This window comes from Pundamilia nyererei, unplaced genomic scaffold (genome assembly GCF_000239375.1).
Source record: "Pundamilia nyererei isolate P.nyererei 1_Seehausen unplaced genomic scaffold, PunNye1.0 scaffold00090, whole genome shotgun sequence".
Taxonomy (NCBI): Eukaryota; Metazoa; Chordata; class Actinopteri; order Cichliformes; family Cichlidae; genus Pundamilia; species Pundamilia nyererei.
Window position 1 is genome coordinate 83,558 of NW_005187491.1, and position 13,730 is coordinate 97,287.

Consider the following 13,730-nt stretch of genomic DNA (forward strand, 5'->3'; position numbering starts at 1 on the left):
AGGCAACAAGGGACAAACTGGGAGTTCTAAAGCTGCTCCGACTCTATGTCTGTGCTTAACACACAAACATGACAGTGGTCTTGACCTTCTCATCTGATTCTTATAAAAAATTAGAGTGCATTACAAAAGGTCGCTTGTTACTTTAAAGCTTGCCTCTTCTCAGATGATTCGAAGCTTCTCCATGTAACCATCCCAGCCACCCAACCTGTGTTTGCGGTGCTCGGTGGCTCTCTGACTTTACCCTGCCTGGTGTCTCTGGCACACCCTCCGCCATCCCCCTCTACCAATGGTCGCCACGCTGTGCTGTCTGTCCCCCGGATTAAATGGAGTATCCTGAATCATGGCATGGAGACAGAGATCCTGGTGGCCCGTGGTGACAGAGTGAGGGTCAGTGAGGCCTACAAGGAACGGGCCTCTCTGTTCAACTATGCCTACTCCCCCGCTGACCTCACCCTGCGTCTTGAGAGCGTGAGGCAGAACGACACTGGTTTTTACCGCTGTGAGGTGCAGCAAGGTCTCGAGGATGCTAATGATGTTGTGCAGGTCAAGGTCAAAGGTGAGACATATATATATATTTTTTTATCAGACTGTCAGTCAACAACATAATATAATGTGGTCAATAAATGAACATACTAAGAATTTCCCTTTTAAAATTAAGCTACACTTAAATTGTTTATGAATTAATGGCCATGGACCAAATACCACGAACATGTGCAGTGAGTTCGGAATCATTTTAGAAACTTTACTCTTAGCTGCTTTCACACAGTGAATAACACGTAAATGTAATTTCTATCAATGGCAGTTGTGAATCTATTAGAAACTGACTTATTTACACATCTGATGGTTAAAGAGAAAAATATTTATATGGAGTCAAGGTTTTGCTACTTGAGATTTAAAACATCTGTTTTTATCTGTTTAGCTATGAAATGTTCCTACTGTTAACAGTATGATGATAGATACTACACAGATATACCTCCAGCATCACTTGTCCATGAATGTTGTTTTCTGGGCTAAATCTGGTCTTTAGTCTGAAACACTACAGGGAACGATTGAATTCAACATAATTCCAATCATTTAAGGCTAGAATCAGGTTAACTTTGGTTCAGAGGTGAAAGTTTAGCAGATTTGGAGTTTATATCTAGCTGTTATCAAGAAATGTGTGCACGGGGAGTTTATTTAACAGGCCTGTAGAGGAGTTTGACTTTATGTAAAGAGATGTTTTCAGCGACCTGAGAGTTTTTCACCTTCCCTTTTCAAATAAATATCAACATTCTTTTAGATGAATGGCAAAATCTCCTTCAATGTCTTTTTAGTGCATTTTGCTGTGCGTGATGCTTTTCAAAGCACAACTTTTTTACACAGACAAGAAAGCAATGCGTGCCACCTTTCGTACTAAAATAAACAGAGCGAACCACATCATGTAGTTATTCCACAAGCAATAATGTCACAATGACTTAGTAAAATAGTGAAATGGCCTTGCCCAGGCATGAGGGAGTCGGTGGTGTAAGTCAGGTGTGTCTTGACTCCGAGTCAAAGAAAAGTGTCCCAGTCAATACGATGAAAAGGAATAAGGTCAACCGTTCCCTAAAGAACAAAAGAAAAGCTGCTGTTTCTCTCCTGTTTCTGTATCAATAGTATGCACAGTTTCAGCATGTGTGATGAATGACTTTGCCCTCTCAAAGCAATACAATATGGATATTCTGACCACAGTAATTTGTGAGCTAATATATCAGGCTCTGAATGCTGGTTTCACGAAGTTTGCATTAAATAATGAAAAGAATTCCATTGTATTGCTCACTAAGGTCACAATAAGGTTGGGCTGTTGGGATGTAAATTCAAGGAAATAAACCAACTTCTTCTTGTAGTTAACAGAAGAAAGGAATTCATTTCAGATTCCATTTAATTAATTTAAAGGGGACATGAAACACTACACATATAAAGGCTAATATACACCACTGAGCCCTGCTCTCAAAAACCGACATAGATGTAATGCCGGATTAAAGCTGGAAAAGTCCTTAAAGCCAAAGTTTACCGCTGTCTTCTGTCAGTAGGGGACGTGACGTCATGTGGTTGAATGGTTGGCTGCGGCTAATAGACTTACATTAGTCCTTGTTTTCCACTGAGTTATTGATTCTATCACTATTTAGCTTAAACTAAGTCTATTAGCTGCAACCAACCAAACACATGATGTCATGACACACTCACAGACACAAGATGGTGGTAAACATGTTTTTAAAACTTTAAGCACTTATTTCTTAAATCCAGCTTCACAGACAATGTTACACCTATGTTTGTTTTTCAAGAGCAGGCTCAATGGTGTATATTAGCCTTTATATGTGTAGCGTTTCATGCCCCCTTCTAATATACAAGACGAATCCCAATCACGGTGAATACAACATGCAGCCCATCTTTTGTTTAAGTGGTGACATTCTCAGCATGTAGCCAAGCAGCATATGCTCAGCTGAAGCCAATTAAGCTTAAAAATCCTTGTGTTTTGGAACAGCCACCGATGGAGTAATGAAACCATTACAGGAATCTTAAAGCTAAGTCAAAAGATTAAACTGCAAAGTGCATTCTATCGCAGTTAAGTTATTTTTTTTATAATTTTATGATTTGATTTTATCATGTTGATAATGTGCTCTGCAATAATGTACTTTTCTTTGTGATATCTGTTTATGTGAGTGCTTGTTTAGTACTACATGTTTTACAAGATCCGCACAGATTTCACAAAGCTTTTCTTTTTTTTGCAGGAGTGGTGTTTCACTACCGTGATGCATCCAGCCGCTACGCTTTTACCTTTGAGCAGGCTAAAGAGGCTTGTGAGGACATCGGGGCTGACATCGCTACCCCAGAGCAGCTACTTGCTTCTTATAACAGCGGATATGAGCAGTGCGATGCAGGCTGGCTTTCAGACCACTCTGTGAGGTGAGGACCTGAGAGGACAGGGCATATTACATGGCAATGTTTGGCCTTTTAAGCATTTTATGTGAATTAATTCAAGGTTGTTTTCAGCGTACATTTGCAATCAATCCAAATCCTTTCTTCAGCTCCAAACAAACATCAGGCCTGACATTGTAGATTGACTTGTTGTTTTCTATGTAGAAAAAAGAGCATTTAGTGTAGAGGTCAGTCATTCGGGGGATGATAGTGCTCCACTCAGATAGCTAATATTTGATATGCTCTCCACATTATAACACAGAGATTGTCAAGTACCTGAGAGTCACTCGTCTAATCTCAAACCAGACATTTCAGCTCTTCAAGACCTACTCACAAATGTACTTCCACAAGTGCCATGTTTAGAGTGCTGCCATTAGAGAAGAAGAGGTGCTTCAGTGATGTTTGGCATTTCCATCCACAGATACCCCATTCAGATGCCAAGAGAGGGCTGTTTTGGAGACATGGATGGCTTGCCAGGAGTGAGGAACTATGGACTATTAGAGCCCGATGAGCTGTATGACGTGTACTGCTATGTGGAGAATATTCATGGTAATACAACTATTAAAAACTTGTAAAATGCATTTCACAAGTTTTTAATGTTAAATGTATTTTATGATAAAACCTGTGTCTTATTTTTGTACTCTTTTTGTATATTTTGTCACCAGTTTTAATAACTGCAGATTCAGTAATATGATATGGTTCTGTGATGTGTTAAATGTGTAAAACCTGCTTGTTTCGTTCCTTTTAGCATAAAAGCGATTTCTATGATTAGTAACAATTTATTTTTAGAGGATCACTGGGGTTCTCAAAACTTTGGTAAAAACTTTTGCTAAATCTGAGCAAGCATATCGCTGCCTAGTTGCACTTAAAGCATGCCTTGAAACCCTTAATGATCAAAAATAGCTTTATGGCAATTGCCCGCTTTATTAGACATGGTATGTAAAAATTAGTGGTGTGCGGATCTTCTTCCGATACCAACAATTTATGTTCTAGAATCGATTCTCATATTAAAATATTCATATTTTAGTACTTTGGGGTTTTTCATCAACAGGAACACAGTGAAAAGAAACTATATCATTCAGATCGTCTAAATTGGAAGGAACTACTTCTTACACCTTTCATAGTCATATGCGAAATATGGCTGTATAAATGTGTTACAGCCCTTGTCGTGCGCACTCACAACAATAGCTGAGCGTAAACGGATTTATGTGTGGACGTATTTTACCACCACAAACAGCCAAGACATGGTTTGCGATATATGTGGCAAGACAGTGAGGTTTTGTGGCAACACCACTGACCTCGTCAAACACCTCAGAGTAAATCATATCACAGAATATGATGAGCTTATGTTGAGTCGAACTGAATTTCTATATGATAATTCTGCATTATTAAGCAATAAGAACAAGTAGTCTGATGTCCTGTAATCATTATGAAGCTATATTATTATATTATTATTACAATTACATAATACAATTATATATTGTATTATGAAATACAATGAAGCATTAAGTTTTTGTACAGAGTATCGGTATCAGATCAGTATCGTCGATACCACCCTGAATTTTACTTGGTATCGGATCGGAAAGGAAATATAGTGGTATCGCACATCACTAGTAAAAATGTAGCAAAAGTAACATGTCAACATTATTGTTTCTCTGTTTGAAAGGTGAGGTGTTCCATGGCTCCACCCCCCAGCGTTTCACCTTTGGTGAGGCAAAGGCCTACTGTCTCAGTCATGGTGCAGAGTTGGCCACCACTGCTCAGCTTTATGCAGCTTGGAATGACGGACTAAATCACTGCAGCCCAGGGTGGCTGGCAGACGGGAGTGTGCGGTACCCCATTGTCACCCCTAGAGAGCGCTGTGGAGGTGGTGAACCTGGGGTCAGAACCGTTTACAGATACAGCAACCAGACGGGCTTTCCTGAGACCCACTCTCGACATGATGTCTACTGCTTCAGAAGTAAGAGAGCAAGTCGTGTAATTTCTATTTGAGTTTATTCTGTCCGCTCAGTGCCGGTGCTTTTGTAGGTAGTTTCATGGATAAAAGGACAGAAAAGAAATATAGCTTTATTACATAAAATTCAACTTGGTATTTTACATTTATTGCCATGAAGATCCCAGTAAACATAAGGATATTGTGAATTCAGTTGTTTTTTTTAAAATTATGTTTCTTTCTCCAGGTGATAATGGCCCCTACACAGATTCTCCCCAGGATTTAGCCACTGAGCCAGAGGATATTGGCCAAGATATTGTTTTTGTAACTACGTCCTCGCAGGAGGATGTCAGCAAAAGTGAAGCAATGACAGATGGAGTTGCCCAGACTACAAATCCAATAAAGCAGGGTACTGTCGATGCTCACACAGTGACAATATCACAATTGACAGCAGACATTCCTCAGACTGCAACTCCTCTGTCTGATCACCAAGAGCTCATGTCCACCAATGACACTTGGGAACTGGTAAAGAAAGCCAACTACCCTGAGTCCTATCAGCCAGTACCCGAAGAGGATCCAGACACAGATCACGAGGAGTCGTATATAATTTCATCCCCTTCTCCAAACACAGATAATGTAGTTACAGTTGGTTATTACTCCATTATACCCATAACTGATGTGACAGATCCAGAAAGTGGAGAACCCACAGAGCATCATATTTCTATCACTGAAAATCCAGATGTGCCAGTTAGTAATGCCACATCTGGAGCTGATGAGGTGCATCAAGAGTGGGATTTACCTGTTTTGCAAAAGGACCACACTCCATATGTCCCTGAGGAAAATGCCTCAGTGACTGAGCTTGTCTATGTGAGCACCTCTTATGATGCTTCAGAGCAGCCAGAAGAAGCCAGCACTGGTACTATTGAGGAGATATCAGTGGCAATGACTTCACTCCACACTGAGGTAACAGATGTTCTTGCCACTTCACCGATGCCAGCTTTTGCTTTTGATAAAAGTACAGCTGATGATTCTCCAGACGAAGAACAGGAGCATTCTGTGACAGTCGATTTGGACACCACTGCCATAACCAAAGTGGTCACTAAGTCAAACCTTGATTCAAGTAAGTGAGATTTAAATGTGAAATTTAGCCCATAAGACGGGTCGTAGTGCCGTGATTAGCACTGTGCCTTCACAGCAGGAAGGTTTGAACCCTGGCTGCGGTCATTCTCCATCTGTGTCTGGGGGTTTCTTCCCAAAAGTGTTAACTAGTGATTCTAAAACTAGCCATGGATTAGATGTGGTTAAATATGTAAAATATAGAAAAAATGGTACATGGTTAAATAAGAGCTGTAGTTTAAAGGCGTTTGATTAGTCATTCAGAGTAAATGGCAGTCTATTTTCATTAAGAGTTACTCTTTCTAGAGTTTCTAGAGTTCTAAAGGTTGTAATTTGTATACTTCATCTACTGGTAGAGATTGTGTGTGTGTATGTTGTTCTGCACACTGCTACATTATTTCTGAGCACCATTAAATGGTACTGTCAGCCCACCTGCCTGTCCACATCTGCATCCAACAAAAAGTTGCCCAAATGACCCACAGTGACATTATGTATATCTTAAACACAATTTTCTGTCTAGGCCTGTAAACGGTTTTTATATTTCCAATACCCAAAATGCTACTTTTCTTTGCTACTTTACTAGTTTTTAGCATTATACCATGCATTGTGTTTCCCCATTATCAGTCTAAATTGCTTCAGAAGTGTAGAGATTTTTTTGTTTTTGTTTGCAGGTTACGATCCTACTCAAGCCCACTCAGATGTAACGGAGTCCTCCATCCCAATTGAGCATAGCGCTGAGGAATTGAGTAGCACTTCAGGAGATGTGGCAACAGATGATCTGGTAGAGCAGAGTGGACACAACCCTCCAACTGTAATCTCAACTGCAGAGGTCATCACTTTCTCAGACGACACAGACTCCAGCATCGACGCTCCTGTTCTAAAAAACCAACCTGTCTTATTGTTGGGATCCCCAATCTCTGCAACCTTATCTCCTCCTCCTGTTGAAGTTGAAGCCAGTTCAGAGATAATAACCTACATACCAGAAAGCAACGTTTCATCTGGGGCTGAGCCATTGGACGACATTCAGGATAAACCCGAAATGGAGGGATTAGGAGACAGCTCAGTGATTATCCTCCGTACAGCCCAAAATATCACAAATATTGCACCAGAGGAGACCGATAACGATGTCACAGAAGGACCAGGTAAATCGTCAGGAGAAAACCCAGAAAACTCAGGGGACACCAATTCAGAAGGAGTTAATGGTGATGCTGGCACGAATGCACCTCATTCAGAGATAAAAATCACTCTGATCCCTCATTTAACACTCACACCCAATTGGGAACCTGAGCTCTCTCCTGCCACACCACAGGAGTCTCGGTCTGATCGAGAATATAGCGCTGAGCCTCCTGCTGCTCCTGAGGAAACTGATGATGCTTCTAACGAGCAAGAGATCAACACCGGGACCATTAATGGTAAAGTTTAAAAGGGTCCGACACCCCTTTCTAACAAATAAATGTAGGGCGCACATGTTCCCAGTATGTGTATTGTAAGTTTTAGCTGAAGAAACCATGCAGATCATTCATAAACCCTTGTTTATAGGCCTGTACCATCCAGTTTTTGTTGTTGGGTTTTTTTTAACATGTTTTTAGCTATAACTCCAAAAGAGCTGCTGTTTGTTACAATAACATCTCTGTCAGACACAGTAGAGCTGCAAACGGGAGCAACAGCTCCTTCAGTTGACTGTGAGTCAGTTGACATTGATGGAAATAGTAACCTTTTAATGACGAACTTTTACTTTTTAAGTGACCATTGTATGAAATCACTGTCATTCATAAGTCATGTGTGAGACAGTATTATTATAGAAAAATGGAAAACGGCTTCTGGGTGGTTAATTAGACCATATGTCACATTTCAGTCACAAGAAACTAAGAAAAAAATGTAGATGAGAAAACCTCTATTAGAAGAGATCAAGCAATGTTCTGCTCTGACAGTTCAGATACTGGCATTCATGTGGATGTGACTACTGCATATGCCACACCATCTAAGCATCAATGAACCTTAGGGTCATTCGTCCTTGGTAACATCACTCTAACAGCAGGACTTTGTGCCCTATTAACCTATTAAGCAAAAACTTGCAACCTGCTTCTTGACTTCTTTTGGCATATCTTCGGCCTATCAAGGTAATGGCACACTTACGATTTTCCATTTTCTATCAAAATAATAGTAAATCAATGAATCTTCTGTTCTTTTCAAATGTCCTCCAAATACTTGGACCCAGCTTTGCTCGTTCAGCAAAAGCACAGCATTTGACATGCTCTGGTGGCTGTAGCAGTGAAGTAACAGTGGCAAACTGCCTTAGTTTGTCTTTCATTTATGAGTTCTTGCTTTTCAGGCATATCTATTTATGGATGGAGTGCTGTACTTGCCACCACAGCTGCAAATTTTATTGGTTCACAGATATGATTGCTGATCTAAATGAAAGAAATCAAAGAAATATTATTTTCTCATGTTTTATGTGTCTCGACACAGTGGGGATACCTAATTATGCACACAACAGTGGCAAAGTAGATTGTGAATAATATGTCTCCTCTAAAGGTCTTAATTAGATACTTCACAAAAAATATTTTGTTTATCAAACAGTATCCTCTTCTACCGTCTTACATAGTGCGTTGTACTGAAGTCTGGACATATCTGTTTCTAATAAGCCACATATTTATTTACTCACGGAGAGCTAGACAACTTACACAAACTCCAAGAAAGTTGTTGTCTGATTTTAAAATTAACTTGTGAACATGTTGTGAAATGTCTCAGCAGAACATGGATCCCATGGTAGTATGGAGGTGACCGGCACAGACGAGCCTTCAGTTAAAATATGCACATGGCGTCCTGAAGAGGAGGAGATCTCCAGCTCAGCACTGACCACAGACAACAGTGATATGACTATCATTGCTCCCACCATATACCCTGTGTATTTTGAAGGGAACGAGCAGACTGCCATGGCTGCCTCCCTGCCTGCTGCCAAAGTTTCAGCTGCAGGACAAGGAGGCTTTTCAGGTATCTGTACTCCAGAAAGAAGTGCAAATAGAAACAGCAGCTGATGCTTATCAGTGTTTTGGGAAGAGTAAGGTGTGATTAGGAAAATGCCAAATGTGGAGTTTTATTTTATACTGCACAGAGGGTTAAACTGTAGCTTCCCGCTTGCTCCCGGTACCAGGGGCACTGCGGCTCAAGACATATTGCGATATATATCGTGTATTGTGATAGAGCCCTCCAAAATATATCGATATTAGATTTTCATCAAATAGCCCAGTCCTATACTGCTGGTTTAAGACTTCAGGCTGATGCAACTCAATGGATGGATCAGTTATTAGTTTAGATTAGATTTGTTATTTACATAATTTCGTTATTTTAGTGTAAAGAAAAGCCAGGTCATGTCATCACGGACTCATAAATACCTTGAGTTGATTTTGTTGTAGTTATAGTTCAAATATTGTATTTCATGTGTAAGTCTGGAATGAAGGATGTTCTTTCTTAATGTGCAGGATCACTTCAGGGAATTAAAAATGTTAGATTGTTTTTGTTTTTGTTTTAAAAAAGAAACCCATTTTTAAAATGACATTAAATGACTTGCAATATTAAAATTAGACTAACAGAGTAAATACTGGAAACTAATTTGGAGAAACCATGTTTGAGGCAACAGCTCCCTCTGCTGGTGTGTCTTTGAAGGGGTTTTACATTTGAAAATCAGAAAATCAGCAGTTTTATCTTTATAATCTGTTCCTTTTTTTAAGTGTATTTTGAGTTTTTAAGCAATAAGTTGTATAATTGTCAATAAAATAAAACACATATATGGAATTTTATCCCCATTAATATAGAAAACAGCTGGGAAATTAATGTTTGTATACATGGACTCTGACAATTGAATACAATGAATAAAGTATGCAGTTTTTTTAAATTTCATAAATATTAGTTTCACAGATACAGAATAATGCACACATCTGAAATATTTCTGGATCTCTGTTATAACTGTCATTTCTCATATCTACAGACTCCTGCTTGGAGAATCCCTGTTTGAATGGAGGCACGTGTGTTGACGGTGAATCGTTAAGATGCTTTTGTCTACCCGGTTATGGAGGAGACTTTTGCCAGAAAGGTATAGCACCATAAAATACAGATGTACAATCTTCTAAACATAAGGCAACCTTTCTACTTATTCAGACTTAATACATTTCTTGATATTTTTCTGTCCTTTCTTCTGTCTCAGACCTGGAGATGTGTGAGCCAGGCTGGGAGAAATTTCAAGGATATTGTTATCGTCATTTTAGCAAGCGGCAGAGCTGGGAGGCAGCTGAGCAGCACTGTCGGATGTGCGGCGGGCATCTGCTCTCTGTCATGACTCCTGAGGAGCAGGACTACATCAATGGTAAAACATGACTCAAGTGACTCATATGATTATCAAAGATTTTGTAATCAGGAAGCAAAAACATCATTTGACTGCACGAGTTAAATGTTACTTCTTGAAGCTGAAGAAACGTCAAGTATATCACACAAATAATGATGACAAAGTTTTAGATTGTCTGTATATTTTTAATGTTTGCACTGGGTAATCTTGCAAAGCTTTGAAATACTTACTTGAAAAATGCAATTCATGTCTAAGAAGCATACACTGAATTACACAACATTAAAAAATAAACCTGTCACAAAAAGTAAGAAAGTATGTATTTGGTCATTTATTTCTTTGTTGTATTAATGCTTTGTGGCAGTAAGTCCTATACAGTTGGAAAACCTGTTTATTTCCCCGCATGTGTGGGTTGAGCAGCAGAGTTGAGTATGAGGGTTGCTCCCATGAAAGACTTAATGGTACTTGTTAAGTTTAGTTACTGTAATAAGTACAAATATTTTTGTTCATTTGTTTCAAATGTCCGTAACCTAATCCCAGTGGAGAAACGTTGGTAGATGCTGGCACAGTGGTCAGTAATGCATAATATATTTTGTTCTCCACGCATAAAATCTAAAATTCATTGTAAAAAACAGTCACATTCCCAATCAAAGGACAGTAAGAATTTTGTTGTTTCGAATAGCTGAGTTCTCTTTGGGTTTTGTGCCTTGCCATGCAGAGGCAGGTGTCAAACCAGTCACTTTTCATGCTTCAACATGAGTCAAACCGTTAAAAAATGAAAAGTCATGAGTTTGTTTTAGGAACGAGACGCTGAGATTTTCTCCAGACAAGACACAACAATAACCTCTCTTGTCTTTCATCACTTGGAATTTGTTTTTCTTTCCAAGAACATGGCAGTGACTCACAGCTGCTGTTGGTATTTTGTCTTGCTAAGGGGCGATGACATCGGTATCTGACATCGCTGTGGTGGTGGCTCCTTGTGCTCGGCAGGCAGTGGGCACTGATCCTATTAACTGATACTCTTATGTAAGGATGTGAAAAGCAGCCGGCTTCCCAAAACAGCAGAGAACTTTAAAGCAGGAATGTGTACCACAAAAGATTTTTTTTCTTTCATAAATTTCTCACAAAACATACTTTAATTCAAATTATTGTTGCCGACAAACAGTTTAAGTGTGAAGAATATATTAGTATATTGTTTACATGTTGTGGATAAATGTTACATTGGGAACATGAAGCATTTTTTTTTATCACAACAAAAAGTTGTGATGCTGTGTAAAATGTAAATAAAAACAGAATGATTTGCAAATGTCATAAAGTGCATTATTCACAGTACAACACAGAAACAGCTGGACAAACATAATTTAATTAGGTTAATTGGCAAAAGGTGATTGGATATAAGACGAGCATCTTAGAGTGGCAGTGTTTCTCAGAAATAAAAATAGGGTTTACTAATTTAAAAAAAATTGACAACAAACAGAAAACTGTCTACAAATTGTCCTAAAAAAGTGCAATGACTTAATAAACAATAAATATAATACATATATTCTTATGCTAATTTTAGAAAAATACAGAGAATATCAGTGGATTGGACTAAATGACAGAACCATTGAGGGAGATTTCCGCTGGTCAGATGGAAACCCACTGGTGAGTTTTATTAGTTTTGACCTGACATGTTTGAGATTCAGAGGATTTATCAGCTGTTTAACATGATTTTCTTACATTTGGTTTGTTTAGTCACCTGATTTATGACTGTGAGAATGAGAGCACAATCAACCAGATTACTATGTAATTTCAAATCTGCTCACTTCTCTTTGTCAGCTCTATGAAAACTGGTACAAAGGGCAGCCTGACAGCTACTTCCTGTCTGGTGAGGACTGTGCGGTGATGGTGTGGCATGATGGAGGCCGCTGGAGCGACGTGCCATGCAACTACCACTTGTCGTACACCTGCAAGAAGGGCGTCAGTGAGTTCACCTCATTTTAAACTCCCCTAATTCCTTCTTTTTTAAACTTCTTTTCTAAAAAAATTAATTAAAAAAAAGAGTAAAGATCTAAGACTCAAAGTGATTTCCAACAGCCTCCTGTGGTGAGCCCCCCCATGTTCCCCATGCCAAGGTGTTTGGGAAAAAGCGGTTGCGTTACGAGACAAACACCAAAGTGCGATACTACTGTGAAGAGGATTTTGTCCAGAAAATGAATCCTGTCATTAAATGCCTGCCAGGTGGCCAGTGGGAAGAGCCTCAAATTACCTGCATGCCAAGTAAGTCCATCATATGTCTGAGCATGATTAGTTACACCTATTACTATAAAACAGTCACGTGCTTCTGCAATGTAATATGTGACTATAATGTAAATTACATACAAAAGCACTTTTCTGATATTTTTTTTTACCTAAAAGCCTTACAACACAATATCTTCAGATATCAGATCAGTGAAATATTGCTCTAGTTTTTGTCCCTAAAAAAGATATTTTTTCAGTCTGAGTGAACAATATAATATAAAATCAGACATGCATGTATTGACCTCTGTAGTACAAGAAGTAACGTGACATAATGGCCAAGAGTGGGACTAAAAGAAAGTGTCTGCAGGTGTTAAGGTGTACTGAACATACCAACTTTGGGCAAGAAAGAATATCTCAGATTCAGCTGAGACTGTCCATTATGAGTAGGGATGGGTATTGATAAGATTTTCACGATTCCGATTCCATTTTCGATTCTGTTTAATGATTCGATTCTTTATCGATTCTTTTTAAAAAAGGAGAACACTAAGGTCGAATAGCTTAGAACTTTGTTTTATATCTTCTCTTTGAACAAGATAGAAATTTAGGAGTAACATGGCCTTACAAACCCAACAGTGAGATCTGAAGAGATCCACAGCCTACGGCTCTTCAATGGGGTGTCACAGGGTCCCCAGGAAAAAAATTGTAAATGTAAAATAATAAAATAAATATTCTTCTGTAGCAATAACAAAGTATAACATAAATTATTTTGTAGCAATTACACAAGAATATCCAGTAATGTCCCTGCCTACAATTAAACACATTCACTTACTGAAAATCGGGGGCATCTGCTGTGGCAAATGGGTGCAAGCCTTTAAGCACAAACTTAGTCACTGCTCGGTGACATTCGTCTATCCTGGCCTGAAAGGAGACGCTACCGGTAGACTGCAGCGAGAACTGCCAGCATCTGAGCCAGCCAGACTCTGTCTGTCTCTCTCATCATGGTCACCTAAATGCACAGTAATGGCAGCTTTTGTAATAATGCAGATCGCACTAACATAATATGCACTGTTAGTTGATTATTTACCTGCCACATTAACGGGAGAGGACGTGCAAACGTTACCGCTGCTGCTGGGTTGAGATTCACGAGTCCGGAGTGGAATTAAAAACATGACATTCATTTAAGGT

At 39.1% G+C, this 13,730-nt stretch overlaps 1 protein-coding gene across 3 annotated transcripts in view; it reads left to right on the forward strand.

The window, feature by feature from the left end:
* Nucleotides 1-13,730, forward strand: part of bcan (brevican) — a 27,181-nt gene that overhangs the window by 11,778 nt on the left and 1,673 nt on the right. Inside the window, exons 3-14 of one of the 3 annotated variants that reach the window (XM_005739167.2) lie at nt 149-556; nt 2,751-2,925; nt 3,359-3,486; nt 4,604-4,897; nt 5,118-5,990; nt 6,658-7,398; nt 8,738-8,980; nt 9,975-10,079; nt 10,191-10,349; nt 11,887-11,969; nt 12,144-12,288; nt 12,402-12,584. In XM_005739167.2, coding sequence (XP_005739224.1) covers nt 149-556; nt 2,751-2,925; nt 3,359-3,486; nt 4,604-4,897; nt 5,118-5,990; nt 6,658-7,398; nt 8,738-8,980; nt 9,975-10,079; nt 10,191-10,349; nt 11,887-11,969; nt 12,144-12,288; nt 12,402-12,584 — 3,537 coding nt within the window. The remainder of the gene's footprint in view (nt 1-148; nt 557-2,750; nt 2,926-3,358; nt 3,487-4,603; nt 4,898-5,117; nt 5,991-6,657; nt 7,399-8,737; nt 8,981-9,974; nt 10,080-10,190; nt 10,350-11,886; nt 11,970-12,143; nt 12,289-12,401; nt 12,585-13,730) is intronic. The other 2 variants (XM_005739168.2, XM_005739169.2) reach the window with 2 other exon arrangements.